At 38.9% G+C, this 27,419-nt stretch overlaps 1 protein-coding gene and 1 long non-coding RNA gene across 8 annotated transcripts in view; one reads left to right on the forward strand and one right to left on the reverse strand.

Annotated features, from left to right (window-relative positions):
• Positions 1-3,307: 3,307 nt before the first annotated feature.
• SATB1 (SATB homeobox 1) overlaps positions 3,308-27,419 on the reverse strand; it is a 98,492-nt gene continuing 74,380 nt past the window's right edge. For 6 of the 7 annotated variants that reach the window (XM_082392689.1, XM_082392688.1, XM_082392687.1 and 3 more), the window contains 3 exons: positions 7,440-7,643; positions 6,759-6,854; positions 3,308-5,033 (listed from right to left, as the gene is read on the reverse strand). In XM_082392689.1, the coding sequence (XP_082248815.1) occupies positions 4,536-5,033; positions 6,759-6,854; positions 7,440-7,643 (798 nt within the window). In that variant the 3' untranslated portion in view covers positions 3,308-4,535. The remainder of the gene's footprint in view (positions 5,034-6,758; positions 6,855-7,439; positions 7,644-27,419) is intronic. The other variant, XM_082392691.1, reaches the window with a different exon arrangement.
• LOC309629146 lies at positions 7,586-10,754 on the forward strand. Its single transcript, XR_014244890.1, has 2 exons — positions 7,586-7,665; positions 7,830-10,754. It is a non-coding gene; the product is annotated as an uncharacterized lncRNA (long non-coding RNA).

Below are 27,419 nucleotides of genomic sequence, written 5' to 3' on the forward strand. Positions count from 1 at the left end.
ACAGGTTTGTGTGCTGAACAAAGGCTTATTTTGTATCACATTGCCACAGGCTCAGTGAATTAATGCACACACTTGAATATTTGAACTTTCTCAGTGTTCTCATTTAACAGGTACTGATGGTTCTTCTGTGAGTGGAAAATCAAAGCAGTCCATGGGACATCCTTTCTTTGGGGGGGGCATAAGGGCATGAAAAGAGACTGTCACTGTCATGAAAACTTATTTGAATACCATAAAATGCAAATATTCAATAACAGTAAAAAAAAAATGCAACTAAGAGTAAAAAAATAATGTGCAACATTTAACTCAGTGCAAAATGTCACTTTAGAGTTTCTCTGTGTTTTCTTTGCAAGGCAACAAAAATAATGTACTACTCTACTGTTTTTCCTCACCAACCACTAGTATCAGAGAGAACAGGGCCTTAGTCATGTGCTTTTGATCACAAGAGGGATATTAGCAGTTGAAATAGTTGACAGAAGAAGGTGACTTAATATACAACCTTGATACCGGGCAAGAAACCAAAATGGAATTTTTGTAGAATTATTTTGATAAAATTAAATTTGGAAATACGTATGATCCACATAAGGAGGGTAATGTAAGGAAGGCTTAAAAATGTTGTTCATCATTTAAACATGAATTCCAAACTATTTTTATGTAACGTGGTATTGTTAAACAGGTAATAGTATTCAGGACATATACTTTCTATCACATTTCTTAAATGAGGGTACTTCATATTTCATCAAAAATGTGCATGTTAACAGATGTAGTTTTAGCCTTTGTCGAAAGACATGCAAGTATTTAGTATTTACATTAAATGGTTTGCCTCAGAAATGCTGAATCCATGATATGCTCCCTTAAAAAGTAAAAAATATTTATTTGTAAGGTTAACTACAGTATCGGTATCTTCTGATATTTTAGATAGGATTAGTATTTTTGGACCTCTATTGGTTTCCACTCTATCATGCAAATTCTGGCTTGCTTTAGCACAATAGTCCAATTTCCATTGGCTATATAATAGGGTATACACATTTTAATTGCTCTTTTTGAAAATATCACCAGGCAGTTCAGAATACCTTTTATTGATAATATCGTGACAGTCAAGGACCTTAATATCAGCCAATGATAACAATATGGAATAGGGCATAATTGAATAATGGAATGTATGAGATTGTCATTTTCATTCAATCTTGAACAATTGGAAAATGTTTTCTATTCAAGCTATATATTTTAGATAAGCACAGTTAGATATAGATATCACTAATGCAGAAAAAAACCACTTCTTTTAAGCTCAGAATTCCTTAGGACTAAATGTTAATCAATACACGTTTTATATATAATATGTACAGGCTTTGTAACCAAGTGCCACGCAACTAGGGCACACATATTAGTTACCTTGGTTTTCAAAGGTTATGTGTCAACTCTGCATATTATGTGCCAAGGAGATACTATCAACATTATTTTTTGCATAATGTGCAAGTATTATATGGCCACAGAGTGTAAGACAAATTAGTGGCAAAGTGCTGAGGGAAGGAATCCATGACAGATTCAGATGCACAAGGTTGAATATTACCCGTAAACTACCTGACTCTGCTAAGGTCTTAACAGCACGAAGCGCTATGTCATGCCCATCTTTTAAAAAGTCTCTGAAATACATGGACACAGTGAAGTCTGTTCAAGGAATTTTACCACAGTCTCTGGCAACACTGGGACTGGTATGAGCCATACATGACGTTGGGGGAGCCATGTGGAAGGTAACTCAGACAAACCTCTTGCAAAATGCGCCATCTTCCCTGAAAACAATTTTGCTCACTCCATCATGACCGTCATTGTTTATACACATGTGCTTTTTCTTTTTTTGGTTTAAAAAGTCATATTAGCAAGATGATGCTGCTTGAGTTAAAGGGTCTAAGTGAGAATTTTATTAGTATTGTCATGTTGATTTCTTACACACACTCAGCAACTCATTGAAAATGTTATTTCCAAAGAAGTTAGGAGGTTACTGGGAATGAGAAAATCTTATTCGCAACCCAAATTCTCCTTCTAAATGTTATTAAATCTCTGACACCTTATATTAGGTGTTGTGCTGGTGTAGGAAAAAAAAACAAACAAACTACCCTCTGCTCTAGGTTTTCCCTTTAAACTCAGAGAAAAGAAAGAAGATAGGTTGCTTTACTTTAAGCTTCCTGGCATATTATTTTATTTAATTATTATTTTTAATACACACTATCTAGTTTCTATTTTACCTCAAATTTCTTTTGCTTAAATGATTTTCTGAACCCTAGTAATAAGCAAGAATATTTCAAAGTTGTTCTCTCATTTAATGAATTGAAAACTTTTCCAATATAATTTTAAGTTTACAGCAAACCAGGTGCCTTTGAAGTAGTTCAGCTGTGCTTCAAAAGTAAATAGTAAATTTGAAAGCTGAATTGGGAGTTTTCAGCGATCCCATTTTATTTTCTTAAGTTCAGCATTAAAGCAGTCCAGTTACCCGCCGATGGGCTCGTCAGGGCCCAGGGAAAAGATGGGCAGGAAGAGAGTGGGCGATTTCAGAAGCAAAGGAAAACAGACACCTGCTAACAAGTAGGAAATCTTAAAAAGCAGCAGCAAAAGATAAAGTGAATACGAAAAAAAAATAACCAAAAACTGGAACACTGGCCCCAATCCTTTTCATGACCATTAGCACACCTCACTTTATATCTTGGAGTTTACTAAGTTTTATGTTGCAAGAATTTTGAAGTGCGTGTTTCAATTCCAGGCATGTTATTCTTGTTTTCTTCATGGAGGTCTTATAGTTATGACATACACAACCAAATGAGCTCAGAGTTATTAAGTTATATTCCATTTACAACTAAAAAAAAAATACATTGCTTACTAAGGAGTTTTTAAACAGAAGGTCCATTTTTTCCCCTACTTATGTTACTATTAATGGCCTTTAAAAATATTCATACATCAGCTTAAAAAAAGTGTCGCCATGATGGAAGTATTGTGAAGTAAATGCAGATGAATCCATTCTAAGCACCTATCTGCTAGAGACTGAATTGATGTCTTTGTTGGCGAGTCTTTTGACCATCCTCCTATCTCTGTTTATTAAGTAATATGTTAACCAAAAACAGGTTATCGTCTTCATTGTTAAACTTAAAAAATGAGCATGTGTTTGTGATTTAAATATACAGTGTTTCAAGTGACTTTTCAATTGCTCTTTTTCAGATCTGTAAAATATCAAGAAAGTATTAACATGCATCTAACTGAGAGGGCTGTCTTGGACTCTGTAAGTTACTTCACATAAGCAGACAAACCCTACCATGTCATACCATACAAACAATTTTAATTGTGTAGTTACAGTCAATAACCACTCCTAATCAGAACATTTCTGCATAAAGAAAATTGTGATACACTTATAAAAACAGCCAGCTGTAACAAAATAGCTGGTGTTTTCATAGCCATAAACTCATAAAAAAGAAATAACACCTTTATACAGAAATTTTATACAGATGTAGCTTTAAAATTGATTGTAAACCAAAGGAAGACACATTGCAAACATCAATTATTTTCACATTAATTGCATAATTTTCTAAGGTGATCTATTAGTTTTATTTACCTAAGCTTATTTGCATGATAGTAAAAATTGCATACAACAATAAGAGTGAAGCTTATAGTATGAATTGCTTGGATAACATAGAGCACTTTTTATAGGCAACTGTGTAAAGCACATTTTATCTATTTAAAACTTTTAAGACACTTTGTTTTACTGCCCATCAAAATACATTTATAAATAGAAAAGAATCAGTATGGTAACAAGAGAAGCAATTTTACATTTAACGGAAACTTCCAAAAAATTAATTACAACATGATGCTGCAGGATCTACAAATAAATAATGAGGACTAAACTGTGTTTCACATTTTCTTTTCATTTTTTAAAAAATCATGTAACAATGAGAATGAAAAAAAATTACAGTGAACTTTTATTTCCAAAATAAAAACAAATTTGAATTACGGCAGTGCCATATAATACAAGGCATTTGTTGGCATATGTCATCTTTTAACTGCATTCCACAGTCTATAGTTCTTTTGTAACATACAATAGAGTAACAAACTCTTTTTTTCTTTTTTCTTTTTAAAACAAGGGGCGAGTTTCCAAAGATCAGTGTGAAGTGTTACAGAAATAATTAAAGGAAGGAAATAATAATCACAGAAGTTATAATGCTTGTTTGAGGCTCCAGAATAATAATTAAAAAAAAAAAATCACTGGTATCATGCTTACGGGGTACACACCTGGGTGTGTTTCGTGAACACAAATTTTCATTTTTAATACCAAACAATCCGATGCTTCACCTGGGGCTGCCAAGCAGTTTGTAAAAGAGCAAAACGCTTAGTGCAGTCTGTATCATCCTTTCTCGATTTTCCTGTTTGTGCAAGTTTCTGAAGATTCATTGGCCAAACAATGGACAACACGGTTTGCTGAGCGAGTACAGGGGTGGACCTTCCGTGTCGTTAAGTCAATTTCACTGGTGCTGATGGAGGAAAAGAAGACTTTCATCTCAGTCTTTGACGTCGGCGTTAATGTCTGTGTTCCCTTCCACCGCCAGCTCGTCTTCTAGTTTCACCGAGAAAAGGGTGTTAGCATTTTTGTCTTGGACACTCTCCTCCAAATCCTTAAGCAACTCCTCTTCCTTGTACTCGGCCACGTCCACCTCCAGGCCCGAGTTGTCCTTCAGCTTGCCGTGATGTTTGAGATAGTACCGCTGGTTCTGAAAGAACTTGATGATGGTGTACTTGGGCAGGTCCAGCTGAGCGGACAGAGTCTGGATGGCCTCCTCGTCCGGGTACAGGCCCACGTCCTGGATGAAGCTCTGCAGGATGCCCAGCGCCTCCACCGAGATCTTGGTCCGCGGCCGCGCCTTCTGCCGGCTCTCGTCCTCCGCCTCGGCGGGCGCGGCCACGGTGGGCTGCCGCGGGGGTAGCCGGGGCCCGGCCGGAGGCTGCTGCACCTGCGCCTGCGCGGGGGGCGGCGCCGGCTGCGGCTGCGCCTGCGGCTGCTGCAGGAAAGAAACAAGCACAGGGTCAGCGGCGCGCTTGGCCACCGCGCATGCAGGCTCTGCCACTGCGCTGCGGCCTCTCCCACTGCGCATGCGGCCTCCCAACGAGCGAGCACGTGGTCAGGCATCCCACATGCACCTGCCTGGACCGGGACGGGGACAGGGATCCTGGGCGGAAAGGCAAGCCAGCTAAATGGCCCACAGTACTAGGAAGAAAGTCAAAATGATCACCAGGACGGGAGGAATTAAGAGGGCTTGGGGGGGCTCCTGGGCTTCCTCGTCAGAGGTCAGGCTAGCTCACGGTAGCTGGAACTCAGCGCTCTGAAAATGTGAGCCATAAACTTCACCAGAAGGATACGCATCAGAGTCGAAGACAGCAAAGCAAATTATGATGTCAATAATGGACAAAGATTTTAAATGAAGATTGGGAAGTAAGGATTTCAAAGGCATTTTCGAAAGGTGAGCTGTGGAGCCGTGGGGAAGGAAATGTGTGTTTTGTCCCATTTCATTGGATGGGTAAAACGTTGAGCAAGCATATGCATACAAAGTCTTATTTTCGTTGCAAATAAAATGGGTAAGCCTCTGCTCTTCTGCAGCATAGCCCTTGTGAATCCAAAGGGTTTTTGAGATTCCCACGTGTGAATGTCCTACTACACAGTTTCAATCTAACAGACACACAGATTTCTTACAAAATTGCACTGGGCTGACACTGCAAGTTTTTTTCTTACCGAAAAATAAAGGTTCCATCCATCCCACAACGGCTAGCAAATTGTTTTGTCTATACTAAACTCAGATGTGATTAGGATTTAAATTTAGTGTATACAGACACTTTTTCATAATTACTATCTGTATATGTGCTGTAATTTCCATACACAATCATACATAAACGTGTGACACATGCACATAATATATACACTCCATATCCAAAATTCTTATCAGCAAAGCAAATCAACCCGAGGAAGCCCAAAATACTAGAATGTTTGTACTGTGCCCTAAGCATTTCCTTAATCCCCCTAAGAAGCAATTTTATTAAAAACAATTTACATTTTCAAACAAGTACTATTTTTTTTAACTTATTTTTTTGTTTGTTTTTGCTAAACAGCAAATTTTTTAGGCTTTCGCGATTATTTTAGTGCTTGATATCCTAAGGGATTCTCTTTTTCAATTTATCTTTAATATACAGTCAAAGGTTTTTTTTCCTTAGTGGATGGATAACGCTATTATTGTGTACATATATGTGTGTGTGTGTATGCCTCCCCTTCCCGCGGCCCCTCCCCCCAATAGCAATACCAAGAAATAATATGCAGGTGATTCAACAAAGAGAGCATAGAATTTTAGGGCTCTGGAAGGCAGTGGCATTTTCCCTGAAAGGGGAAAGCTAAAAGCGTCCCCTTAGATTTAACACAAATAATTTGTACAGCTCAAGTTCAATTTCAACACACTTCCTAAGCAATGGAGGCCAACGACGACCTGGACCCAGAGCTTCCCAATCTGAATTCACTGGGGATGAAGTTAGTGGATCCACTCAGTGGATGAGTGGACACAGGTCGCAGGACGTGACAAGCTGAGCCCAAGGCTGACTCTGCCGGCACAGTGATCTTCGGCCAGTGCCACGGTTAGCATGGCCTTCGCAAGGCTGAGCATCCTGACCAAGAGAGCAGGTCTTGGCGCCACCCTCTCTGCGTGTCCCTCTCTTGCTGGCATAGGTAGCTTGTGCCCGCTCACCTGCGGAGCAGCACCACGCCACGGTGCAGGGGTCGGCAGGCCTGGCAAGAAAACGCCTCTAGACTCTCCTTTCCCAGGGGTCTTGGGAGAGGGGCTCTAAAGGAAAGACAGACAGACGTGACTCACCCCTAACCTGTGCTCCCTAAGGCTGTGAGGATAGAGCTACAAAGTGAAGGCAGGGCCAGGGAGTCAGAAGCCAGAAGCCAGTTTAGTTTCCCTCCCCTCCTCTCTTTTGGACAGAATCCAAGGTATACAGTTGTGGTCCTATAAACTTCCTGTACAGAAACAGCAGTCATGCCTTTCCTCGGGGACAGTATTGGTACTCATTAAAAAAGAGGTGGCATTCTAAAAATTCTGATTTTTCAAAAGCGACAACAAAATTCTTAAGCTCTCACACAACAAAACAACCCAATTCTAACAAAGACAGACTTCCAAATAAGTGTAGAAGGGGGTTCCACCGCTCTGGGGGAGGGGAGATGAGAGGAGAGGAACACAATACACATGTTGGAAAACGTGTGTTCACTTCCCTTTTCTCCCCCTGAGTGAGATGGCAGGGTATTGTTATCTCTTGCTCAGAAGCCTATGTTTAGACTGGCGGGAAGAAGAGAAACGCTCGTTTCCCTGCTAAGTTGAAACCTCTATTTACCGAGTGTTATATTGAATTGGCCAAGGTAAACGAACCTGAATCTGCTCTGCGGGCACGTGGATAATGTGGGGCGGCCGGTCGCCATGGTGATGCACCGCGTTGCTCTCCTGTTCATAAATGGCATCGCGTTCAGGCTGAGGGAGACTGAGGAACCTTCGGATCATGGAGAGGTTCTCCCACAGGGTCCTGTTTTCTGGAGAAGGATCTTCTTTCCAGCGTAATAGCTCACACAGCCACCCCTTAGAGACAAGGGCATAACAGGTCAGTTCAGGCTGATGGCAGGGGGAGGTGGGGGCGGGTGGCTAACATTTTCCATTAGGAGCTAAAAAGGAAGGACCCTGTGAAGTTAACTTTTTTCACAAGCTAAAAACACTCCAGGACTTTCCCTAGTGGCCCAGTGGTTAAGAATCCGCCTGCCAAAGCAGGGAACACGGGTTAGAGCCCTGGAAGATCTCACATGCCACGGAGCAACGAAGCCCGTGCACCACGACTACTGAGTCTGCGCTCTAGAGCCTCCAAGCCACAACTACTGAGCCCACGTGCCACTACTACTGAAGCCCACACACCTAGAGCCCATGCTCCGCAACAAGAGAAGCCACCGCAATGAGAAGCCCGCACACCGCAACGAAGAGTAGCCCCTGCTCTCCGCAACTAGAGAAAGCAACTACGTGCAGCAACGAAGACCCAACGCAGCTAAAAATAAACAAGTAAATTAATTAATAAAAATAAAATAAAAACACTCCAATTTGTTAAAAAAAATTTTTTTTTAACCTGTTAAGAGAATAGCTGTGGCTATCGCGGAAGCAGGCTGTTTCTAATACATGTTCAGATTTGCATCTTAAAGGAGGGTCCTATTTTTCAGACTCCAAGGGCAAGACCCATTTACCATGGAGTCTGCAGAATGTGTCAGAGGAGAAAAGCAAGGCTGAGTGTGCTTCTTGTCTGATGAGTGGCCATCTGAGGTTCTGAAGGTATTTAAGAAGGGCTAGGACAGGCTTTTAGAATAATTTTTTTTCTAAAAGGATTCCCTAAGTTTATAATTTTTGTATTAGAAAGGCAACTCTGTGTGAACATGTGTGTGTGTGAGTGTGTAGGAAAGGGAGAGAAAGGACGTGTGCAGTTATGTGAGCAAGAATGTTGTCCAAGGTAAGGCACTGTATTTAGAATGAGCATTAGAAGAATTCTCCAAGATGGAACTTTCCAGAAAGACACCTCAGAGTCCTGCCTGCTGCTATGTACACACACATGTGGTTCATCAAGTGAGCATTTTAATAGAATTCCTGGGCTAAGAGACAAGGAAATGTCCAACGAATGCCAAAACCTGAACCTCTCTGATGCCTCCTAAGGCCCAGCTTCTTTTTTTTGTTTTTTTAACATCTTTATTGGAGTATAATTGCTTTACATTGGTGTGTTAGTTTCTGCTTTGTAACAAAGTGAATCAGTTATACATACACATATGTTCCCATATCTCTTCCCTCTTGCATCTCCCTCCCTCCCACCCTCCCTATCCCACCCCTCTAGGTGGTCACAAAAGCACCGAGCTGATCTCCCTGTGCTATGCGGCTGTTTCCCACTAGCTATCTATTTTACATTTGGTAGTGTATATATGTCCATGCCACTCTCTCACTTTGTCACAGCTTACCCAGTTTCTGATCCTCAGATTCTCAAGAACCGAGTGGTCCAACAGAGTACGCTGTCTCACATTCTCATGTCTCACACTCTCTAATCATCATCTCAAACCTTCTTTATCTTGGCCGCCATGATGGACACTAAGCAATGGGGTGGATTGCAACGGGGTGGGCAGGAAGAGGGAAGAGGTCCCACCCACACCCCCCCCTTGACCAGCCAAGGCAACCAGCCCCAGCTGCCGTGCTGCCTGTCGTCGGCTCACAACCACACTCTTTTCTGGAGAAACGTCTTGGTGCCATCGCACCTGGAGATGCCCGGAGGCTTACTCCACCCCCTCACCAGCCCCTTCACCCTGGCGTGACCAGTGGCCTCGCTCACCCACCCTCTTGCCCCACAGTGACGACTCACTCTACCCTTTAGATATGGCCAGAGATGGCCCTCCCCCATCTTCTCACTGCCTTTCCCCATCAATACGGACTTTACCTGAGACCACATTCTTTCCTGACCTCTTCCTCTTTCTTGTCCTCCTGAACGCCTGCCGGGTCCCTCACCAAATCATGAGCCCCTGATTCCTTATCTTAGCCTCTGTTTTAGGGAACTCGACCTAAGACAAAGAGGTTTCTTGGAAATTCTAAGTAAAATGAGTTGGATGGGAATGGAAAGAGTACAGTTTAGTATCTGATTTTTAGAACTGGCCAAAGGGAGTTGCTTTTTTGTTGTTGTTACTTCTGGGTGACATCAGAAAATGGTGTGACTTTCCTTTCCTTCTTCTCAAACTGAACCACTGGAGAAATTCTCTTCTAACTGTAATCTACAGTGGGAGGAAGCAAGGCCTATTCTCCCGGAAATGGCCTATTTGAAACATTTTAAAAGGAAAGATGGAGACTGATAACACTAGCTTCCCAAGGCACACCTACCGCCCAGTCAAGGGTGACAGCTGCTAAACCTCATGACATCTACTAACCTTAACCCTAACTAAGAGGCCTTTGATTCTCCATTCAACTCGCTGTTTAATTAAACAAATAATTAACCTACGGACGGTCACGTAGTCATGCACTCATTTGATGCTACTGAATGCATAATTCCAGGCTAAGAGAACAGACAGTAAACTGAAGATTTACCTGAAAGAATATTAGCTCAATAAAATATAAAAGTAATTGTGATGACGGTGTCACTGAACGTGCTTCTCTTCTAACCATGGCAGTTCTATGCTTCTTTCTGGAATCATATGGTGACATGTCACATTTCAGCTCTATTTATGTGACTGGAACATGAACTACAAAACTGTATTTGAGTATTTGAAATAGTTGAGACCCACTTGCATATGGTGCCCCAGAGATGTTTATTTAGCTCTTACTGACAAATATTTGCTCTCTCGATTAAGCCATGAAAATATTTTATATTTTCCTACATCTAAGCTATTTCTTTACACTTTACCTCTATGTTTCAAGGCAGGGCAGGTTTTAGATCTGTTTTCCTGAAGGCTTGAATATTAACTATGGTTAAGATTACCCCCCCCCCCCAACCCTTGTCTCCATTCTTCAGCTATGGCAATTGACAGGCCCCCATGCCTAAACACAGCAAACTGCTACAATTTTATTTACCGTTCAAGAGATGTCAGAAGGTTCATCAAGAACAGAACAGGTTTTTTTTTCCTTTACTTAGCTAGAATTATACTATCGCAATAAGTGCTTAACATTGAGCATGTCTTTTTTTTTTTTTTTAGCAATAAATGCTTGTAACTAAAAATTGCTAAAAGTTAAATTAAGAACGATTCATGTAAGAAAATCTTCTCAGAGAAAGCTGAAGAACTCCAATAATTTTTCGAATCCTTTTAGAAACTTTTAAAAGTAACACAGAGATCAGTTAGCACTTGCATATATGTGGAAAAAAAAAACAAACATGTGGGTCACAGATGTTCTTTGGAAAAGAAAATCATTAGTTCTTTTAAAATGGCTAATAATGATAGTTAATTCCTAAACAATCACACTCATGCTGGTTTCACAAATATTTCAGAGAAAGAGCCCTGACTCATTCAACAAATATTTTGCTCATATTGTCACTTCTTTGTCTCTATACTTATGAGACGGATTCTTATTTTTATTAATTGCGCATGACTAACATAACATTTCCAGTAGTTTGCTATTAACCTCTGCCCTTAAATAATACTTCTAATTCCTTATCTAAAAATAATGTGATGAATTATAAATCTGAAGCATGTCTCCGCTAGCCTTTCAAGAGACGTGATGATTTTAAGAGACTGAAATCAGATGCTTCTTAGAAAAATATTTAACGGTGCGTGCAGCTGGGAACTGTTAGTTCTACAAGGGTATTCCAAAAAACAAAAACGGGGGGAGGAGTGGTGTGCTGTGCGTCGCCCTCAACAAATAACGGAAAACAGATATTCTGTCAGGCTAGTTCTTTGTCAGCAGAGAAATCAACTGGCTCATTCCCAATTTACACTGGCAAAAAGAAGATCAATTTATTATAATACCATTTAAACATGTCGGAATATTCTGACGCCCTCAAATCCTATCGATCGAGACTCTATTAATGATGACAGTAATCTGATCTATGCTTTGCAGAAAGTGATGAAAAAAGCCAAATGCTTTCTAATTCCCTAATACCTTTTCCTAGGTCACTTCTCCATAAGCCATATTATTAGGGCAAATAAAGACAATGATATGTCAGAATACTGGTAAAATGTAACAAATAAAAATAATGATTTCCCTATGTACTAGATTGGCTTTTTAAATGATACATGCGTAGATTTACTGGGTGGAGGAGGTGAATAAGGTGCAGCACTTTGTTGCAAAATGTGAACATAATTACCTTTTAAGCCAGGTCTCTGGGACTTAAAATATCATAAGACCATAGGCGGGGGTAGGGAACTGCTCTGACAATTAAATTAGATCACAACTGTTCTGAACAGTAGAAAAGACAGGAGACTAACAGCCTTAAAATAATGAGACTGATCTATTCTCAGAAAACTAAAATGGCACAAGGAACAACCTAAACTTTAAATGTAGTAAATTTGCCAAGCAACATTACGCTGCATATAAAGAGGGCAAAATATAAACAGTAGCCACATGTAAATAAATAAGTAAAACTTTCAGGATGTTCCTACTTTTGAAACTGACAAAGTTGAATTTGACACCTTCTGTTCTAAACCCTTTGTTTCTATTCAAAATCACGCCTTGAGCTCTTGCTATCAATCACAGCACTTCCCCTATTACTTAAAAAAACTGGCATGGACCCTGAACAAGCTGAAAATGCCATGCAGATGAATTCTGAGATAATATGTTCAAACCTGTTATATACAACACAAATCCTGTAAAGTTATGTATTGTAAAACCTACATTTATTGAGAACTAAAAGTCTTGAATCCATCTGCCACAGAGGAAATCCTGTTATGTACTTTATAGGAACCAAGAACCATCTGTAAATGTCTTGCCATTGTAAGCAAGAAAATGGTCAAGATGCTAAACCTCAGACTATATGAAATCAATAACATTCTTTGGACTGGTTTTGGTTAGGGAATCTATGAAAGACATGGAAGATCAGAGGGGGAGAAAAAGGAAAAGAGAAAATGCAGAACGACTGCCAAACCAGTAGTGAAAAAAAGCAAAACAAACTCAATGACAACACAATGGCAATTTATCATGGTCCATGAAACACATGACTGTACGCTCATTTTAAAGGAAAAATTAGCAGTTCTAAACTCAGTATTCTAATGATGTGCTTTACCGACAGAATCTTGTTGTACCACATTGAAATAAAAATCCTGGCACCTTCATCTCTCAGCTGCTTAATTTCCACCCAAACTCAATCTCTGATTTCCACTCCACTCTTTTTAGAACAGTTAATTCAAGTCAATTCACTGCTTCTATCATTTTAACAGATAAGGGGTGCACAGTGATTTTTAACTGAGTCAGGAAAGCAACCTCGTTTCACGAATGAATTTATTGTACCTAGGAAGCCTCACACACATAAAAAGAGAACCCTTACAAGGCCTGGTCTGTGACAGAGCTGGGAGCACGTAACACAACTAGTTTTCCAGGGGAAAAGAGACTTCAATGTTCTCTGAGAGAAAAAAAAAAGTCACTTAATACAATATACAGATATGTATATATTATCGTTATGTACATATACATTTTAAACCCAAGAGCTATAAAAAGAGAAAGAAAATGACAAATAATTCTCCCTGCAACTAAGAAGGAAAAAACATTAAAAAAAAAAAAAACAGAATGGGTAATTTGAGTTCTAAAAACCAAAACATTTCACAGTCTGTATTTATTCTCCCACCCCTTACCCTCACCTTTCATGTGTTATTTGCAGGAGTATTTTGTTCCAATCTCTGGGGCATATAGTATAATAATATATGATATTAAAAGAAATCAATCTAAATAGGGAGGTATTTGATACAAACATTCTAGTGGAAAGCATGAATTACATTTTAGCAAGTAGTAGGAACAGGATTAAGTACATAATCCATTAAATAGTACTTCTCACACAAAAAAATTTCAGTATTGTAGACTAAACTACACCAGGCATTTTGAAAGAGTACATTTTCAACAACAACTAACTAGAGAACTAGCAATTTATCATTCAGCAAATAATTTTCTACTTTTAAAAGAATCTGTTACTTATGTTAATGAAGACAGTTTTTAATTTGCCCACAAACATGCTAATAGAGGGCAATTTTTTTTTTTTTTTTTTTTTACAAAGCTATCTGCGCTCGTGGGTAATTTCATATCAATGTCCTATAAGCTGGGGTGGGGGGGAAATGGGTTCTAATTGTCAGAGCTACTGAATCTTTTACCCCAACATAAAGGTTGAAAGATATCACAAAAGATGCAAAGTGACTAATGATGTTTTAAACCACCCCTTGAACGTTCCAGAAGGGTTCCATTTTCACACTTTTTGTGCTTTATACACACTCTGCCTCAAATAGTATTAAAACATATTACTTCTTCCAGGCCCCTAATGCAGAGACACACAAGGCCTGATGGGGGTACCATCCCACTTCTGGGTGTGAGGCCTGTATCCTTCCTTCACACACCAACTTTAAACCTTTTTTCAAGAACAATCATAACACTTTGAACAGTGAGAAACAAAACAGCGGCAAAGCACTACTGAAAGCATTTTCAATTATTTACTAGGTTAAAAGGGTGAAATGATACTTTAAATACATCAGATTTCATCGTCTGGGCCATTTTTTGGTGGCAAAGTGGTATTGATCTTTCCAAATGCTGAAAATTAACTATTTTCCAGAAGGTCATTATTTGATTAAAGGCATTAAAGTTGAGGGCAAAGAAGCGATGCACTTTTTTCTCCCCATTCAAATCATCATATAATTTAATAAAAACCATCCCATCATGTCCTGTAATAAAAACGCTTATCTTAAGATATTGTTCTTTACCTAACATATTAACCTTTAAATGTTATGAAGTTCTTGAGGAGAAAAACCTTTGCTAAAGCAGATTATTCTATAACATAATGAGAGGTCCCCACCATTAACATTAATAAAGATACATGTTCTCTATGGAATTAGCAGGAAATACATGAATCTTCCTTCCCAGTTTACTAATATCTACTTTGTGTAAAGAGAATTTCAGCAGGCACTACAAGTAACTTTTTCCTGCTAAGTTAACATTGGTCAGATTCAAGAAAACATGGGAAATAAATTTGAAGAGAGGCGCAGCAATAAATGCATTTGCCATTCGAAAAGTAGCATATTATACTCGCTTTATTCAAAGATGGGTTTTAAAAAGAAACATACTTAAATGGAATATATGTATATGTGTGTGTATCCCCAAATATATTTTATTTTCAAGGTATGGTTTCTGATGCTTGTATTTTTGCTGGGGAAAAAAAACCCCAATCATACTAGTTTTTTAAATTATTACTATTTTAAACGTCTAAACTGTTACTGTTTTAAACTCTCTCCAGACTCTACAGTTTATTTAAGGGACTCAATATCTTAGCCAAAAATCTGTGGGTTTCCATACTGCAGTAGTAATAGGACATAAAATGGCTACCCATAAATTTCTCACTTGAGTAAATCTTTGCCACTTTGTCTTTAAGAGGTTAATAAGCACATCTAGCAGAGTTCCTGGAGGTTTGGCATTTGCAAAATGTTTCTACAATCTAGGGGAAGCTCACATTAAAATTTAGTGAATTTAGAAGGAATATTCAGAATCACTGCTAAATGATTTTTATTTTTCAATTTTGCTTAAAATTTAACCAAGCCAAAAAAAAAAAAAAAAGACATCATTTGTTTTCTGTGGTTTGATTGTTCACCTCTTTTTTACCTTCTCAAAGCCACTGACTTGAGGGAACACATAAATATGGTGTTTTATTTCTTTTCCTATAGATTGTTCGGTTCGTAGCAAGATTATCAGATGGCCAGGGTAGATAAAACCATAAAAATGGTTCTCACTTAAGACTGTCAGGAAAGTTTTAAAGAATATTTTCAAGAAGAATCTGAGAAGGAGAAAAAGGAGGACTGAAGATAAAACTATGAAATTCTAGACAACATATTAAACTAGCTGGCAAGAAGATAATCTCTTAATTCGACGGAAACAGAATTTCCAAAGAAAGCCTTCATTTTACTTTTAAAAAAGTATATATGGAAGATATCTAATTTAAAGATTATTTTTTTCATAGGCTTCAAAGCTGCTTTCAGGATGGTTTCTTCAAAGTTTAAATGAAACAAATAAAAATCTAGCTTACATGTCCGATACTTGAATACAGACTTTGAAAAAGAATTTGTTTTTCCCTCTCAATCCAGGATGTATTTTTGACATTACATAAGTTTCAGTGATATGGTTTGGCTCTTGTTTAACATTTATACTCTCTGTCTTAAAAATCTTAAGGGAGGGGAGGGATAAATTAGGAGTTTGACATTAACACGCACACACTACTATATATTAAACAGATAACCAACAAGGACCTACTGTATAGCACAGGGAACTATAGTTAATGTCTTGTAATAACCTATAATGGAAAAAAATCAGAAAAAAGAATAGATATATAGATATTAAACTGAATCACTCTGCTGTACACTTGAAACACAACATTGTAAATTAACTATACTTCAGTTTAAAGAATCCAAAAAAATAAAAAATAAGATACCGCATCTGTTTGTTTAAAAAAAAATCTTAAGTTCTTATTCTCTCCTCACTCTTCACAGCAAGTGTCATTAAAAGACAGAAAACACCATACCCCCAAGGGTCATGCTGTAATACTTGCAACAATTTTCACCTCTGTTTCTACCATAAAGAATCGTCTGCTCCTTTCCATTCTGCCCACCACTAACTTGTCAGCGCTGGGGTACATTTTCCTTGAATGATACTCTTAGGTACCAAACACTCTTTAATTATGTCCAATGGACAATTATCTTAATTTCTGAACAAAATAGCCTTTAAGTAATCACTCCTTTTCCTCTCTTAACTTAGGGGAAAGTGTATACCAATGAAGACTAGAGCTTTGGGGAAGAATGAGAAAACAAGGGTTATCATAGAGAGTTGTGATCTCTACAAGAAGCAAATAAATACGATGTTTGACTTGGCCTGTGCAACTTCCTGATAGGTAAATACACAGGTTTAATTAAGCTTTCTTGAATCCCCTTAGTCCTCTTTGAGATGCCCTTGGAAAAGGGAGGCTGGGATGAAAATCACTGCTCTGGTCTTTGCTTTCAAACGACCCAAAGTTATCCTACTGGCTCAAAATGACCTTCAAAGCTTCCCAAGACAGAGAAAAAGGTCACTCTCCCTAGAGGTCACTGAAGGGTCCTTCAATCACACTTAGGTCCTAATTCATTGGACCATTTATTAACTGTTGCCCATTTCCCCACATTCTACTCCCATTCCCTATACTGTTCTCTCGAACAGGAAAGCGCTCTCCCCTTTTTTTCTGCCCATCCAAATACTAACACTCCTTCCAGCTACTCTCAATCACCTCAGTGTACCAGTTAAGGGTTACATCCTGTTATAGGCATTTACGTATGCAACCTTGAGCAAATTACCTCTCTGAGCCCCAGATCCTCCTCTACAAAGTGCAGATAATAATGCTATTCATCTCACAAGACTGCGGCTGGTACAAATGAAATAGGATACGTTTAGCCCAGTGCCCGGTCCCTGATAACTACAAAAAGGTCTGATGGACTTAACCAAAAACATTTCCCTTAAATGGCTCACAGTACATTTGGGAAGAGGCGACATTCAAAAATAACTACTAGAGCAAGGCAGTATGCAGTGAAGGTCAGTGAGGGGCAGACATCCAGTGGGAACCAAGAGGAGAGGAAGGAGAGATGCACTGGGGTGGTCAAGGAAGTCTTTGCTGATGTAGAGTCATGTTGGTTTGGCTTTTAAGAATGGGCAGTATTTAGAGTGGGAAGAATAATGAAAAAAAAAAAGAGATGAATTAGCAATACGCTAGGAAAAATAGGTAGACTAGTTGCTTTGGAATCCATTCTTTCGCCATTGCTTTTTACCATACTTTCTTGAGGATGCAACTTAATTACTGTGACTTCATCTCCTCTTTATAATGTACTTCTAAGATCTATTTGTTAAGAAAGCCTGGATTTTCATTTTAACACCTATTCTACTACTGACTAGCCCTGTGACCTTGGTCAAGTTCCTTGAGTTCTCTAGACCTCAATTTTCTCCTCTGTAAAATGGGGGTAATGTTACCACCACTCACAGTGTTGTAAGAATTAGTGAGATAATTCACGCAGGGGGCTTGGCACACAGTAACAGTATGATGAATGTCAGCGGTTATTATTTTTATTACTGTTGTCATTATCACAAAGATAATGCAAAGGAATGTGAAATATCTAGGGAGTTAATGAAAATAATTCAGCTACCACATCCCAACCTGAACCCACTATCTTCCTCCCACAAACGAGGCTCCTCCTATATAGCTTAACTCAATTAACCGCATCACCACTCACCCAGTCACCTGGGCTGAAAGGCTGTGATTTGAAGTATAAATTGGTATATACTTTCTGAAGCGCAAGGTAGAAATGTTGAACGTAGAAATGACTAGCAATTACCTTTAAAACACAAATGTCTTTTTTGATCCAATAATTCTACCTCTGAGAATTAATCATAAGGAAATAATAAAGATGTATACAAATATTTAACTATAATAATGTTCACATTAGCATTATTTGTGACAGCAAAAGTTGAATACAACTTAAATATACCTCAATAGGGAATTAAAAGGTGGGTATAGCATATGAATGAATGAAAGGCATATATGTGCACACACACATGTGCACGCACGTATATGTGTATACATGTGCACGTATATGTGTATACACGTATATGTGTATACACGTATGTGTATATGCAAAGAACATAAATCAGGTTATCACTAGTTAATTAGGATTATGGTTATTTCTTATGTTCTTTCCTCCTTTATGCTTGCATTAAAATTTTTTTTCTAAATTGGCTAGTACTGTTTTTTAATAAAAAAAAAAAACATAGCAAACGGCTTCAATTTAAAAATATGATTTTTCTTCTTTGCTTCCTCCATAAGCAACAATCATGAATTCCTGTCAATTCTACTCCTTCAGAAGGCGTCTTGAATTTGTTCCTTCTTTTCCATTCCTACTGCTCTGGTTCAGGCCCTCAGCATTTCTTCCACGAACTAAGGCTGATGGGTTTCTTTATTCCAATCCACCCCCATCTCTGTTACCTGAGTTACATTTATCATAAACAAATGTCAATGCAAAGAGCCCCCTGAACAGCATACTCCACACTTTCCTTCACCCAAGGGGCTTGGAGACGCTTTAAGGCTCACACTTGAATGAGTGAGTGTAAAAATATAGCAAAAGATTTCCTGCAACACTGAAGTGGCAGTAAGCTGGGGGATCAGAGGAAAACAGAAAAATGGCACAGTCTGGGACATTTAGTGGCAAAAAACTGTATACACCTCTACAATTCCTGAGGGCATTGTGTATTGTAGCAAAGTCCAACAACTTACATTCATAATGATGTTGCATTTCAAAGGAATAAGATTCAAAGTGAGCTGAAACTAGTAGGTTTAAGAGGCAGAGAAGCACTATTAAAGGCTTCTATCAAAGGCAAATACATTAGACTGTTTAAAGCAGAAGCTTCCTGGGAAACTTACCTTTTCCCAAATCCCTTGACCCCAATAAATATGTGTTCTTATACTATAATATTACGAAGCAAATTTCTTATCATGTTGCATTCTTAAGTCACTACTAAAAATTTACAATATTTATTTTTCTCTTCAAAATTATGATGATCACTAAGAAAAACTTGCTGAATATCTGTATATGCCATGTGCAAAAAAAAAAACTATAAAAATATGAACCCATAAAATGAACAGTTTTTAGGTTATGATTGACTCGATACACTGGTTTGTTTGCTGACAAAAATAATCTATTGTCAGGTTAATTTAAACAAATATTTCTGCCACTGCATTTTTAATTGATTTATATAAAACTTTTCAATATTGCAGATATCTCCTCAGATGAGCTATACTTCCCATTATGCATATTGAGGGGCTGGGAATTAAAAATTTAAATCTTCCCTCTATGATATTCCAGGAGAGATAACAAAAGAATTTTTAAAACCAGGGGAAGGCAATTCGGGATTGTAAAAGTTATGGGGCTCATATCTTAGAGGAACAATCAAGCGGGCAGGGTCATTACAAGCTCCCAAGTTGCTTATGATTTTGCTGATAGAGTAACACCCATTTTGTGGCCAAAAACCGCATCATTTTACCCATTATGCACACCGACTCATCAGAAGTCAGCTTAATTGAGGGACTCAAATTTTGGGATTCACAAGTAGGCTTTAAAAAAAGAAAGCGTAAATATTTCTAGAAGCATCGTGGGGGTCCCAGTGATAAAGGGCAGGTTAGAAATTTACCAATGACAGGAGACAAGGGAGGCTGGGGCCACTCAGGTCGGCAGTTACGCCTCACAACCACTGGTCCCGTGCTACACTGGGGAGAGCAAGTCCAGAGAGGGGCCGGGGTTAGAAGGACAGGGGTGGAGTCTGGCCTTATCCTGTCTTTCTGAGCACAGGGTCCCCCCTTGCTGGGACTACCTTAGGAATATGCCCACTTTTGTGAGGGCAAAATTGTGATCCAATGAATTTGCTTCTGAATCATTCCATCCTTCTACAAAAAACTACAAAGCGCCATCTACGTGCCATCTACTGTGAGGCTAAGAGATGCGGGGGCAGACATAATAGGGAATTATTTCTCCCAGCACTTACTGTCCAGTGAGGTCAGAACAGCCTGAACTTCATGTGTAAGCTGATAGCAAAGGTGTAGTTTACCTGGCAAAAAGTTTCTAGCCTAAGGGCAAAGGTACTCTCTCCTCGAATTCCAGCACTATATGTGGGCATCAGAATGCTGGAGAAAGGTGGCCTGTAAGGTTTTTGTTGTTTGAAATGTCATTGCAATGATCTGATCATAACCCCTGCTTACATGCTCTGGAGTGAAGGGCACTTGAAAAATAAGCATCGAAAAAGTAATAAACAAATAACAATTCTTTCCCAGGCAAATTCAAGAATTCCTCAGCTAATGTGTTAAAAAAATATATAATTTTTTCTTCCAACACACAACTTATCTAATCATTGGTCTCATCTCTTTTGTGCCATGGACCCTTCTGGCAGTCTGGTAAAGCCCATTGTTTTCAGAAAAATGTTCTTATGTGCCTGAAATAAAATGCATAAAATTACGAAGAAAACCAACTGTACTGAAATACAGTCATCCAAATTGTATCATACAGTAATATATGTGCTTCTTTATTAACGTACCAAATAGCAAGATCTAGGAACAGATCTAATAACTACCGTAATTTCAGAGTGATGAGCAAAAATAGTATTTTGAGATATCTGCAATAAAAATGTGATATGAAAATATTTGTGATTTTTATTGGTGACAAATTCATACGTATTGCTAATACTACTGTGACTTGTTGCCTATATTGATAATTAAATAAAATGTCAAATTTCAGTAAGACATTAGTGAAAATAAAGTTTTTTTATTCTATTCAAGTTCATGCATGGACCCCCTGGGGGAAGATGGGACACAGGTTAAGAACTCCTGAAGAGGGTGCCCCCTGCAATATATATGTGTCTGTATACATACGTAGATACATACACACATATATTTCAAATATTATTCCAGAACTATCTTATATAAGCTCCTAGTAGATTACAAAACTTTGGTATTTATAAGTTCTTGGAACAGATTTGCTTATCATGTTTGTTTGTTTTTTGTCACTAAAGGACCATGCCTCTTAGAGATGGGTTGGAGGGAAACAGTTAATCACTAGTTAATGGTTCCCAGACTGCGTCCTGAGGAGCCCCAGCTTTCCACCAGGGGTGTTTCAGCAGTGCCCTGGTTGTGTGTGTACGTAGGGTGGGGTGTTGACGAGAACGCCCCGCCCCCAACCAATCCTCAAGTCAATCAGAACGGGGGAAGACTTTTATCCCATTTATGTATTTCAGTTCTGGATGAGCTTTTGTTCATAAAACAACAGTTTTACAGCTTGAAATTTCTTGATTGACAATTGCACTAGCACATATATATTCCTCACTGTTTTTCCCTGGTCCTGTTACAAACTCAGTAAATGGGTTTACCACCTCTGAATAAAGAAAGCATGCATACTCTGACGTAGTTAACTAACGTCATACCACCCCAATAACTATAAAGGTAAGCAAGATTAGTAGATTATCCTTTGAGAAATGTCTGTATGTGCCAGGAGAGGAACACTATCAATTTTCCAAAGACACCTGGGTTTCCCAAATAGAAGAGGATAAAGTAGCAGGGCAGATACAGGATGCAGGCGGGGAAAGGAATGGAATTAAGGCAGGTGCTTGCTGTTGGGGGGTGGAGGTAGAGGGGGGAAGGCTTACAAATCAAACAATGGTTGATCTTTCCTCTCATCACCTCTTCAAAGAGCAAATGGTCACAAAGGACACGCCTTTAAGATTTGAGAACAGGGCAGAAGGAAGCTAGTCAAAGGATTAAAGAAAGAAAAGAAAGTGAGTAGGAAAGAGGGTAAAGGAAGTGGGGATAGGTAGAAAATGAGCACATTACCATCGCATCACTTTATATTATATATAACGCAATGCTAAGTTTATCCAAAAATATAAACACAACTTTCTGCCTAGAAATTAAGCTTGATGGATAAGGCTTTAGTCCTTATGGTTACCCAGGGTCCAAATTATTTAGTCTCTTTAATCAAAATACTAAAATAAAATCATTACCCATTAGGCTATTACCCTTCCCCCAATCTCCAAACACACAAGCAAAAATTAATTGCAAGCCCGGAAGAAAGAAGGCAATTTAGACAGTAACAGCTTGGCATAGACTGAGCTGGATTTTCTAATAGCATTTGTCTGTTTGTGAATGTATATTTTATTTATAGCCTTCACTTTCTTGACCATATTGAAAGTAATTTATTTTTACCTAATCTGCATTGCATTTAAACCACCAAATACTCCATCAATGAACCCAGCCAAGTAACACCCTGACAAGTAGCCTAGTGTTGGTACCAGAAGTAAAATGGGTAAATATTTAAAGGAGACACTTGGGGACGGGCACTCCTCAGCAGCTATTAAACGCTTGCTACAGGTACCAAGTTACAAGCTGTAAATATGGGCTTCAAGATGTTCCTTCACATCAGCAGCCATTCCCTGCCTCCTCCTCCTGGTTTACTCTCCATTTCACGAACCTCTTCCAAACCTGTGATTTCTCACGGACTGAGTCTATTTTTTCCTCTTTGATGTGCTATCCTGCCCTGAAGAACTTTCATTAATCCCCCAAAATGAGAAGTTAAAGGTGGACTTCCAGGCATCAGTTAAAAACCAAAAAAAGACATGTTAAAGGGGGAAACTCTTTAGCAATCTCTAAGCCATATGGTGTTGGCAACCACTGCTTCACCACATAGTAAGCCAAGCCCACGCCCAACTGAATGAAGCTCACCTCCTCTCTATAGTGTCCTGACTTTGCTAGGTCCCTGATGAGAGAGGGGGATCTTCCAGTTTTCTAGCAACAAGTCTCAGATGAGATCGTATCAATCTTGAGCTCATCTCACACTGTATAACATGGAGTTCATACCCTGGATTCCAAACAATCAGTTCTCCTCACTATATGCCACTCATAAATAATCCTTTTGGGCTATAGACCTCAAAATAGCACTTTGTCCCCACAAACTAAGCCCTTCCATTATTCAAAACCTTGCCTCCTTTGTGACTCATTCCCAGACTAACACACCTGTCAGTAGGACCTTCAGTCAAAAGAGCATCCTTTTTCACACTTGGGCACCTGTTTCAGCAACAAACTCACAGAACCTGGAACTGCCTGGGACATTACAGAGTCCGACCCAATCTATGTCACCTTCCTGAAGGGAAAGTTAGAAGCCTGAAAGGTCAAGCAACTTGCCCAGGGGAATCCACAACATGGTAGACAGGAAATTGGGACCCCCCCCCCCAACTCTCTGTAATCCTCAATGCTTTCTCTGAAAGATGCAGTTTATGTACAAGTTGTTATATAAACCATGTGTGACTTTATGGACAATCCTATTTCTGATGTAGATAATCAGGAACCATGCCCTCCCCACTTCCTTTCAGCTTGGAATAGAAACGTGAGCTACACTAATAGACGATATTGATGACTTCGACAATGCTGATGGAAAATGCAGACAGTGGGTCCAAAAGAAAACAGCAGAAAGTATTCAAAGAAACTAATTCTCCTTCCTGTACATTTTCCTAAGGATCTGAGGGCAGTGGAGAAGAGCAACTGCAGAGTGGCTGAAGAAGGGGGACTGAGCTGAAAGGCAGGATCAAGTCTATAAATTCCTTTTCAACCCAATCTTCAACCGGCACTTGCTAACAGATACATGAAAACTGTCCTTTCGTTAGACGGGGACCCAGCAGGGTCCGTAAAGAAAATTACAATATTTTCTTTGAATAATAAGATTCTTGTAGTCTCATTAAATTTAATGGAAAGACATGCTCTTCCCTCATACTCAAAATATTGAATATTCTCAAACTTCACACATACCCCAGCTTCCCTAAACAGCAATTCTTTTTTTTTTTTGGGTTCTCTTTCCTCTTCCCTTTTGTATCTACAGGTGTGCTTAGACACAAAGAAATCCTAACACATGAAAACTAAAGTTTGCAAATGTGGAAAGCCAGGGATGATTTTTCAGATTATAAATGAAATCTTTCACTTGCAAAAAAAACAAGGCAAGTTTCCTTTAAGTGGCGAGTTTTACCAATGACTGCAAAATGTGATTCAATTTGCATGCTGGCTAACCTATCTCGAAGTAGCTATGCAAAATCTTCAGGGTCATTAAAGCAAGGTGAGGAGCAATGAAGTCATAAGCTGTACTTTTTTTTAACCTCTACTTTTCTTATTTCTTGGACTCATTCCCATACAACTATATATATCAAACCTCTTCTTGGGAATCCTACATAAAAAGTGACAGCAAGCCATTGTGGGTGGATCTCACTGATTAGTAACAGGTGCTTTCACTTCTGTGCTAAGAAGGATTCTGAGGTTATATCTGTACACAACAGCGATGTGACAGGTAATGTGAGGCTTGAATCAAATCTTCCACAATAACTGTACCTTGTAAAATGATTATAAAGGTAGATTAAGACTGTCCAAAGAAACTGACCTAATAATTTGGTATTAACCATGTAAACTGCTTAGCAGCTGAGATGGAAGAGGGATTGTAACTAAAACGAAAATACCTTCTTTTCCTCTAAAGTGATATGAGGACAGAAGAAAGTATGAATAGGCAGAAAAATGCTAGATTTCAAAGTTGGAAGATATTATGGAGCAAACTCTAAGCAAACAGTGAAAACTTGGGAAGTTTTTTTTTAATGTGAGGAAATAAGGAAGAGGGAAAAATGGTTAAGGAAAGGAAATAAAGGGGAAAAATCCACTATTCTATGGGAAACGGTACCTCTTATCAGTAATAGGAATCACCATGGAACTTTAGGAAGCTTCCAAACGAGGCTCGTAACTTTAGTAGTAAAACAAAAATAAAGATAAAAAGAGAGAGTGTACTTTATTTGGCATTAAAAGACACTTCACTATCTTGATCTATGTTTTAAATGTTCTCTAAAGGGAATGGTTGTGAGCCTTCTCTAGAGGTACGATTCTAAATCACCACTGATCCTATTCCTTTCTCCTCTCTTAATTTTAGTTTTCCACCAGCTTATTTGCCTTCTTATGGCTCCAATACTTTAATTTTCTTATGGCTGAATTCTTCTGAGACAGGTGATAACTTTGGCCTTATATGGTTACCCTGCACCTGCACTTTCTGCCAGGGTATCTCCACTATTTCTGCAGCAACAGAATTCACTGGTTTTCAACTCTACCTTTCAAACTGATTCTTCAAATTAACACACCTAGATAGGAAATAAATTTTTTGATTGGGTCCATTTTTGTTTTGGGATTGTCTGGGATATGACCAGCACGCCTAAACTAACAACTTTTCATTAACAAAAATAAGGGAAACCGTCCATTAAAAAACTGCATATGCCCACTGTAGAAATTCTTTCAAAATTTATGTTCAAATAAAAGGCTTAACACTGACAAAATAAAAAAGGCAGAGACTCCAAGGATATTATCCCTCCCATACAAAAAAAAAAAAAAAAAAGAGAGAGAGAGAAAGAAAATAAAAGAAAAATTGTACCAAAAAAAGGAAACGGAGAGTACCATTCTTTTTCCCATTCGAGTTTTGGCAAAAGTGAAAACATGGAATTTGATGATGGTTTTCATAAAATCACCTGGAAAAAAACTAGGCAACTTCTCCATTTTTCTAGACACTTCATTCCACTGCATTTTATTTTTATTTAAGCACATCTCCAACACACACACATACAGACCCCAACTCTTAAAAAAAAAAAAGGGCCTGAAATTTTAGTTACACCACATGTGGTTTTCATTTGTGAAAAATGAACAAGCTGTTTGTGGTTAAACTGTCTAATCGCCTGTTATCAATCTAGCGCTGCATTCAAGATTTACAGGACCCATCAGCTTCTGTGCTACATTAGCTGTAAATTGAGGGCGGGGGGGCGGGGGGGAGGAAGGAAAAGAGGAGGAGGAGAGAGTTTATCCTGAGGAATAATATTTCCAATGCAGCCACACTCGCACTACATCTGGTTGTGCTGGTAGCGGCAGTTAAATTGAAATATTTCACAGCGTGTGTCAGAAACATGCAGAATGGTAATTATGACAGATCTGATTAAGCCCGAGTGCCACAAGCTCCCTGGCCAGCGCCGGTTGTGCAGGTGTGACCTTGTGTGTGCCTGCGTGTGTAAATAAAATTAATTACAAGCGAGAGGGTGAAGGCTTCGGTGACATCACAAAGCGGAGGAACTCCCAAGGGGGAGACCTAATGGAATATTTTCCCTCAGTCTAATAATACAGTTCATATTGACTTGAGGTAATTAGTGGGATCATTAAAGCAGTTTTCCCGGCGTATTTGGCTGCCTCATCAGATTAGTGAAAATGTTCTTCAGAACAAGCCCTGTGTGGTCTGCCAGAGAAGAGGAAATAAAAAGCAACAAAGCATATTTTGGAATGATAAGCAGCGCTGGACTTGTACTCTAGCAAAAAAAAAAAAAAAAAAAAAAAAATCTCCACTTCTCTCTGGAGCCTACAGATCTAACATCCTGTCCGTCTTCACTCTGCTATTCAACTTGCGTATTCCTAGACACACTCTCAACTATTCCTTTCGTTCCCCCTCTCTCTCTGCTAAATCTGACTGCTCCATCATGATGAGCCAGCCCAACTCCCCAACAAATCTCTTTTAAACAAGGCAATTTGAAAATTGGGGGAATCAGTAATCGCCTTACTGACGATATGGGGCCATTGGGAGAGACAAAAAAAAAAAAAAAAAAAAAAGCCCAAGGGAAGGAATGCCACTTAAAATTCACCTGCTAAACAAAAGACTCCTCTCTTTTGTAACATATAACAGAGGTTTAAATATTTCTTGCCCTTTGGATCTCAAAATGGGTTTTGGCGTAGGCTGAAGTTGGGGCAAACATTCTGGAGTTGAACAGAACACAGAGCCCTCGTCAAGAAAAGGGCCATTTGTTTGAAACTAGTCTATTGAGCGTGCTCTACCTTGCCACCGGAATACGCCAAGCGCTGTCACAGATGGCAGGCTCTGACAGTTCCCACCCGTAGCATCAAGACTCGACAGTTCAGCACAAGATCAGTGACATTCTGTCTCATTAGAACCACGCTAATTATCACAGCTAGTTTCAGGGGAAACCATGTGTTGCAATGGTCAATTTGAAGGAGCCTGTGCATCAACAAACTGGTAATAAGGATCAGACACCTTATTATACGACAGCATGCTGCCTATG

The sequence above is a fragment of the Balaenoptera borealis genome (genome assembly GCF_965194805.1).
Source record: "Balaenoptera borealis genome assembly, chromosome: 5".
Taxonomy (NCBI): Eukaryota; Metazoa; Chordata; class Mammalia; order Artiodactyla; family Balaenopteridae; genus Balaenoptera; species Balaenoptera borealis.